The sequence below is a fragment of the Poecilia latipinna genome, unplaced genomic scaffold (assembly GCF_001443285.1).
Source record: "Poecilia latipinna isolate Pla-1442-1.1 unplaced genomic scaffold, P_latipinna-1.0 Scaffold830, whole genome shotgun sequence".
Classification (NCBI taxonomy): domain Eukaryota; kingdom Metazoa; phylum Chordata; class Actinopteri; order Cyprinodontiformes; family Poeciliidae; genus Poecilia; species Poecilia latipinna.
Genome location: NW_015113446.1, coordinates 76568 through 84740, shown reverse-complemented (window position 1 = coordinate 84740; position 8173 = coordinate 76568). Strand labels below are relative to the sequence as shown.

General features: G+C 40.2%; 1 protein-coding gene across 2 annotated transcripts; it reads right to left on the bottom strand.

The window, feature by feature from the left end:
- Positions 1-266: 266 nt before the first annotated feature.
- Positions 267-4823, bottom strand: LOC106956575 (syntaxin-11-like). 2 transcript variants are annotated; one of them, XM_015047494.1, is made up of 2 exons: positions 4701-4823; positions 267-2016 (listed from the first exon to the last, which is right to left on the bottom strand). In XM_015047494.1, exon 2 carries the CDS (start codon positions 2012-2014, stop codon positions 1163-1165), a length of 852 nt encoding a protein of 283 aa, XP_014902980.1. In that variant the 5' UTR covers positions 2015-2016; positions 4701-4823; the 3' UTR covers positions 267-1162. The 2 variants fall into 2 exon arrangements, with proteins under 2 accessions (XP_014902980.1, XP_014902979.1); XM_015047493.1 differs by lacking the exon at positions 4701-4823 and adding an exon at positions 3281-3385.
- Between the last annotated feature and the right edge of the window lie 3350 nt (positions 4824-8173).

Sequence of the window (8173 nt, the reverse complement as noted above, 5' to 3'; positions counted from 1 at the left end):
TCAGGAAGTCACTCAGAGTTGGTTTGGTTCTGTATGGGTCATAATCACTTATATTTCATAAGAGTCAACCGGCCAAACAGGGATCAGAGGCAAGGTTAACACAAATGTGGCTCATAAGATTAAATACACATTTGAAATAAAATAAAATTTGTTTTACATTCATTAGAATTTCATGCATCATTTTATGTGTGCATTTGTCAGCTGATCAATAAGATATTTAAATGCAATGCTAAACAGGGTTAAGCAGAAACAGGAATTAAAGCCGATTGTTTCATATCTTTTTTTTTTAATTAACCTACTAAGCTGGTCACAGAATGCTTTTCATTGCAACATACTTCATATCTTTACATAAAAATATTAGTGTCAAAGGCATGGAAATTTAAAGCAGCACAAAATTAATGTTGGCTCAATTAGAACAAAGCGTTCCACATAAAAACAAGTAGAAATATTTCCTCCACAGATTCTGAGAATTTACAGAAAGCGCTTCTTTGTCTTTCAGTAATAAAAATTTCTTTACATTCAGAGGCTTACATTCCTTCAGTACTTATTAGATTTACCTTTTTGATTTTGTCCCATTCCTACCGAGCAGGTTTGCAAATGTAACAGTGGTCACTACCATTTAAAGATACTTGGATGATATGAGTTACAATATTTCATTTTCATTTGGGATAAACTAAGCATTTTTTTTTATTTAATTGAGTTGATTTGAATACTATCAGCTTCAATCAGCTCCTTCACAAGACCTTTAGCTTTCTTCTTTTCAGAGATGTATATGCAAATTTTACAGCAAAGCATCTTCATTTCTTCGACAACCATCTGGTTTCTGAATGACAACTGCTTCTCTTGCTTCATATATTTGCTTAAATAGATGAATATAGTAGCACAAAATTTTATTCACTTTAAATGAGAAGTTTACAAACCCTAGACAGTAGCATCCAGACTGTCCAAAATAGTTTTAAAACCATGAATTTTGAAGAAGTTGGTAAAACGTCTTACTTATGCATGCATTGTGGAAATAGGTTTTCAGTAGCTTATTGGTGTCTGACACAGCAGTTTGTTCTTATACTTCCTGTCATGTAGGTTTTTGGATTTGCTGCTTATCTTTTCCGTGTGTGTAAAATAAGCACCGTCATAACCAGATCTGTTATTTCCTCATCACAAATCAAGGCATTTTTTTGTAACACGGAAAACAGCCACAAAACATCTTCTTGAAGGGGTTGTTTTTGTCCGAAGCGAGGGCCCTGTCCAGCTGGAACGTGCCCTCCTGGACGGTCACCTCGGCTCTCTGGACGTTCCTCTCGATGCTCTCCATCCCGGCCCCCTGCTCCTCCACCAGCATGGCCACGTCCAAGAAGAGCTCCTGGATCCCCTCGATCCTCCTCTCCAGCTCCTGCAGCTCCCGGTGTCTGCTCTCGATGCTCACCAGGGCCGAGCGGGCGGTCTGGCCCCCCACCTGGATGCTGAACACGCGCGGCTCCTCTCCCTCCATCATCTCCTCCAGCTCCGTCTCGCTGACCTCCCTCCCCACCACCTCCATCTGCCGCTGGATGTGGCGCTTGCAGGCCTCGCTGTGGCTCATCTCGGCCTCGTTGTAGCCGAATATGACCTCCCGCAGCGCGGCGCTCAGGTAGTGGTACTGGGTCCGAGCAATGCGGGCCGCGGGGTCAGAGGAGCCCCGCTGGTCCTCCAGCTGACCCCGGAGGTCGTTCATCCCGTGCAGCTGCTGCAACACGGCTTCCCCTCTGCGCTTGATGTCCATCCCGATTGTGTTGGAGTCTCGCTTCGTGACATCGGGAAATGAAGTCTTGTTTAACGTCTGGAAGTTCACTTCCTTTAGCTCGCCAATGTCGTTCTGGATCTGCTGGATCTCCAGACGGATCCGCTGGGCCTGCTGTAGGATCCCATCCAGATCCGGGTTGGAGTCTTCGCGTTCTGAGCGGCCGTTCAGGTCCACAGCGCTGAAACCTTCAGGATCAGTCTGGGCCTCCTGCAGGTGTCCCAGTCGGTCTCTCATGTCTAAAAGAAACAACAGGAAGGAGGTTAGATCCATTCATTTAACAGCAACACATTAAGCACAGCTGTGCTTCCTACAGAGGCTAAGAAAACCTTCCAAACCCCATCTAAACACGTCCATTTCTGCCATATTGCAGCCACAAACTTAAACATGTTTCATTGACATATCATGCGAAATGAAAGAAAATGTATACATTTCATAAAACGATATTCAAATCTGAAAAGAGTGGCTTGTATTTGGGTTCAGTCCTCCCTCACTCACTCACTCAACACTATTTTGGTTGTGGTTGGCGTCATGTAACTTTAGGTGTGGTCCTGCTGCATAAAGGCTGAATCAAAGGTTTACTCATTTCCTCAGTGCATCATCAAGTTCTGCAGGACTTCATCCATCTACCCACCAAACTTGACCTGACCTAACAAGATACTGCCACCACCGTGTTTCAGTGTGGGAATCTACTTCTCCAGTGTGTAACATTAAATATGGAGCAACAACAGTTACATCTGACAGTTTCATTTGACCTTCTTTTGCATGTTTATTGTGTCCCCCACAACTTTATAAAAAACTTCAGTTAAGACATCTTATGAGTTTAATTTATCTATTTTATTGCAAGTCTTCCAAAGTGACTAAATGAGTGGAGTGTTTAAATATTACTTCTGTTGACTGATGGCTCCTTCTCTGGGTAATTTTATTTTAGGGTATCAGATTAAAGGCTCACCAAACTTCTCCGATTTTATTTAAAAATTGTAACATGAAAAACATTGTGGTTGGATTGTGACAAATTCTGAAAATGTTCAAATTTTAGCTAATTTCTTTGGTTTGTAACTTTGGCCCTGCTAGAAGAACTAAAACCCTCTTTTAGCCGATAAATGTCCCACTCCATCAAAAGCTGCTAACAAAACAGGAAGTAGGTTCTTAAAGCATTTTTCTCCGTTTTTGACACAGGCCATGCTGATAGGAGTGGTACGTGTGAGCTGAAAGATTTACATGTGTCAAGTTTTTTGCTCCCTTTAAACCACCTCAGCTTCTGCCCAAACTTGAAAAAGCTTGCTTCCCAAATGAAAAAACAAATGGAAAAAAAAATCAATTATAGATCACAACAAACTAATTAACTAGTTTTCCAGGTAATGTTAATAATCTACTTTTAAGTTAACAGTGAATGAACAAACTACATTCCAAACACATAAAACCCATCGAATCACCAAGGCTAATTTGATCTTCTGAATGCAGATTAAATGATATAAACTGTGCATAATGTCCAGTTCCTACCAGTGGTGTCTTTGTGAAAGTTTGAAGGTGAGGCTCTTTGTCTGAAGAGATCATTGTGAGCACAGGTGTGCCAAGTTATCTTATAGACTTCAGATGGGCCTGAGTGAAAAGGATAGGTGCGCTTGATTCTCTGTGATGTGTGTGCCAGTTGGGTGGAGATAGTAAATGCACTCACAAGTGTACCATCTGCTATTTTAACTTGACAACATGCTACAACATTAACTCACAGTTCTGGGGGGAAATCCAATACTACAGGGAGCTGAAGAGAGCAGTTCTGAAAGTAAAACTTTGCTGTCAGAAAATTACATTTTGAAATACATGTTTCTTCATTTTCATTTAGTTCTCTAAAAGGCTCTCAAGTACGTGACTTTAATCTTTAATGAGAAGATTACAAGATATTTAGCAATAAAAAAATAAAAATAAAAAAAATAAAAAATACTGCCTGCCCTTAGAGAGGAAATTAAAGTACAAACATGAACTTTTCACAGTTTTAGGTTTAGGGTAGATGTGGGTTCAATTCTAGAGAAATTATAAGTAAAGGCATTTAAGTGGACTAAACAGATTGCAGGTGAACTTAATGAACTTCCTACATCTGCTACTGCTGATTGCAGTTTTTGCAGGAAAGTATTCAAAAATCCTCGATTGTTTCCACATTCTATCACATTACCATCAGCTACTTTAATACATTTTCTGGAAACATTAAAATGTGATAGACCAGCTGCCACCACCGTGTTTCACTGAAGGGATGGAGGGATCAGAGTGATGTGCAGCGTTAGTTTTCTTCCACACAAAGTTTTGTATGGAGGCACATAAAAAAAGCTAAATTTTGGACTATTTTTCTTAATTTCTTTCTCCCCGAGTGGGTAACAGCAAATTGCAAATATGCCTTCCTATGGTGTTTTATCAACATGCAAAGCTTTTTTCTTCCTACTCTTAGCCAAAAAATACTGAAGCTATCACCTGCACTAAAAAACATAAATAACTTTATTTTTATCCCTTCATGTTGGTTGAAAGGAGCATCCATTGGCTGTTTTTGAACGTGTGAAGGCTCCCAGCATGCGGCCTCACTAAGACAGGCCCTTTTTCTCATTGGCTTCGTAAGGCCGATATCCTCTGCATCTCCAGTAATCAGGTCATCTTAGATGAACATTCTTGATCCAGCAGGACATTTCTCAAAATTCACCAAACAAGTTCCAGTACAGAAAAAAAGGACAGACTAAAAAATAACCGAGCTTGTCTGATAGAACCTCTCAAACTTTGAATTGAATTATTTACAGTGAAACTCAAGTGATGAACAAAAAACAATTTTCTCTTATTTTATTCCTAAGAAGGACTCCAGTACAGGCCTGTTTAGAGGCCTTTAAAATCATTTCTATATTAGAAGAAATCACTATAATGGCAGAATTTTTTCATCCCTTACTTGTGCTGGTGTGATTTTTCTGTAGAGGCCTCGCAGCTCGTTTCTTTGCGACCTCCTAATTAATCCCGATCATATAGAGACAGGTGCGAGGTCCAGCGAGCGTGGCGACGGCTCGGGCAGCTCCAGATGACTTCAGGTAAATGTTAACCCTCATCACTGATGCGCCTTAGAACCAAACTTTCTGCATTCCTGTTGCATCACATGGAAACAGAGTAAAGTGAAGACCGGCCTCTCGAGGATTTTATCAGGAGGAGAAACTGGTGTTGATCCTCCGCATTCCTCTGATCGGCTGAAAGTGCGTGAACTTTTCTAGAAAATCAATTTCTGTTCCTTTTTTCTGACAGGTTAAAACAGAGCCAGTTCCTGGACTCTAGAAGCAAAATCTTACAAAGTGTTTTTGGTCTAGTTTCTATGAGTGACCTTTCACCAAGCAATAGGAGCTTGCTTTAAGAAAGTGAAAAAGTACTAGCTGTAAGTGAAGTAGTCTGCCAGTGAGACAAGATATTTGTCTCATATTATAAGTTAAAATATCACTGATGTTGGTTTTATGTTTTTGCAGTGTAAGAATAGAAAACAGGAAGTGTTTTAGATATGCTATCTCCACAAAGGGTGTGACTTACATGTTCAGACGTGATAAGACATAAGAGAGATTTGTTCTTCTGACATTGAGGTTTCTGTGGAAAAGGCTTCTGGTTTAATGAAACACAAACTCTGTCCAGGAGAGCTGCGAGAAAACAAAAAGCTGAAAACTAGAGCAAGGTTTTAGTGGGTGTGTGGGAGGCAGCGTGATATAGTTATTTCCAAAGAAAAACAGTATCTTTTTTTTTTTGGATCCGCATGATTAGCAATTTCCACCACCCTCTGTGAGTCTGAGTCACACTCGGCTTGCGTTTCGAAGGGGATTTTTGTTGCAGAGTCACTGGGCTGCTGCAGCTCACTCTTCAGCTGTCGTTCCTATAAAGAGACGAGAAGCATGAATGAAAACCGCCACCGCTGCCGCTTGAGGATTCCCCTAGAAACCACAGCAAAAGCAGCGAGTCTTTGTCGTCTCCTGTTCCACTCACCTGGTCCTGAGAGAGCGCCTCCAAAAAGTATTCATCTGACTCTCTCTCCTTATAAATATTGCTGGGTAAAACCCAAATATGGTGATGTTTTCCATTTCAAATGAATGAAGTTTATGAACTGGAATTTATGTTATGAAATAAACAGTGAAGTACATGTAAGTGTAATTAAGACATTTTTCTGTGCAAGGAAACAGTATGTTGGATCCAGTAATTGATTTTAAATGAACACTCCTCTTTAATGAAGCAGAATCATCAGTGATTACATGCCCAAATTGTGTTTTTGAATTTGCAACACTTTATAATACTGAGCATGTATGTAGTAACGGCATAGAGGAAAAAATAACCTTTAAGAATAAACCTTTAGCTTAACCTGTCTGAATGTAAAGTGTCATCTGCTATGTCATGCGCTAGGACTATAATTAGGTTTCATGTAAAATAATAAAAAATATTGATGAAAGTTGTAGCTCCTTTAGCGACTTAATTTGAAAGTCCAAGACAATAAAGAAGTTTTCAAGTCTGCAGGAAGAATGAGAGAACATATTTGGTGCTCAGTAAAGTTCAGCGTTTGGTGTCTATAATAAATTTTGTGAAACAGTGAAAGAAAGGAGCAATTTTATCATCCATGGAAGATAATTGTTGGAAGCTGGGGTTTGGATTCTGTGTGGATTTCTTCAGGTTCTACAGTTATCCACCAGAGGGAGCCAGGTAGTTGCTACTGAGCAATTACACACACCTGTTAATCATCTTCTGTATGAGGATCAAAAATATACCAAAAAACATGACTGTAATGGAAAGTAGCATTATCTTAGACAAAGTCTTCCTGCAGAAAAACATGACAGCTAAAGAGAACATGTGGTATGACATTCCATCTATGAAGAGACCAAAAAACAGAAATGCCATGTAATACTGAAAAAGTTAAATATTCGGAGAGTAACAAAAGAATGTATGAGTGGTGAAAAGTGATCATTATATGCTCCACCTTTTGCATTAAGCACCATTAATAATCATTTTGTCATTTTGAGATCCAGGCGAGGTTACACAGCTGTGTGTGTACAAATGCTGCAGTGGCTGATGTAGTAAGAAGATATAGCTGATGGAATAACTTAGGGGGCACAGTGAAGTCCAATTACAATTGAATGATATCGGGATCTTTAGAGGTTCACAAAAGTGAATCATAAAAAGTTTGGTGCAAATCTGATGATGCATGTATGATTTAGAGACGACTGTATCCGTACGGCAAGGGATTTTAATTCGCCATTCGGCCACAGCCACATGGTTCAGCCAGCAGCCAGCGTTGACAGTTCATCATGTCATTTTGTGTCACTTGGCACAGGTTGAAACCTATATGAGTCAAAGTGTAAAAGTAAGACATTAAGACATTCAGCAGAAAAAACAGGTGACTTCCTGTTGGAAGCAGGGGGGAGGGGATTCAAAACTGAGGAATTTAGAGCCACCATATGGCAACGGCGTTACAGGTCACTTCGCCACACCCACCCGTTCCATTGAAATCCATCTGTGTTGGAAACCCAGTCAAACCCACACGTCTTCTGTCTCTGGACACAGATTAATGTTGATTAGGGAAAAGGGATCAGATAGAGACCGTTCCCAGTAAAGCATGACACTTCCTATTCTCAGGGGGCATGGCTTACGTGATGTCATCATTTGATCACTGGGTATTGTAGGAATCCCGATGATGATCAATCACTGAAAGTTTGGTGCCTCTGTGAGTTTTTGTGTAGGAGATATAACAGTGAATAAGTGAACTTTGACCCCAGGTATCTCCCTTTCAGCATGAAGGAAAACTCACAGTTTTGATAACTTTTAATCGGCCATGCCGTATGAACAAACTGACCAAGTTTGAAGCCAATCAATCGAAATCTCGTAGGAGGAGTTAGATCAAATGCGAAGGCTGTAAATGTCCAAAATGGGTCAAAATTGGAACTTCAATCCAAAATGGCCGACTTCCTGTTTGAGTTGCACGATGACATTAATTGAATTTTCTGTGTATCTTGGGGAGCTCTACAAGTGTACCAAACTTAATGTCTCTACGATGAAGTAAGGTCCACGTGGACGGTATTTTGAAAGTTGCCAGGTGGCGCTGTTCGGCTGTTTCTGTTGCAATTTTTGTGACGACCTTAAAATACATAATTTTCACACAGACTTGACAGATCCGCCAACTTTGGTGAGTTTTTGAATATGATAACGCCCCCAAAAAAGCTAATTCATTTGATGGAAGCATAATAGAAAGAAGAAGAAACAGGACTATTACGATAGGCCTTCGCAGCGCTTAGCTGCTCAGCCCTAAAACGTTGAACTGAGGCAAATGTTCAAAATCAAGAAAGAAAATATTTCTAGAGAAAACAGGCTATAACCATTAGATGGCGACAAAAGTCATCCGGTTTCAGGGAG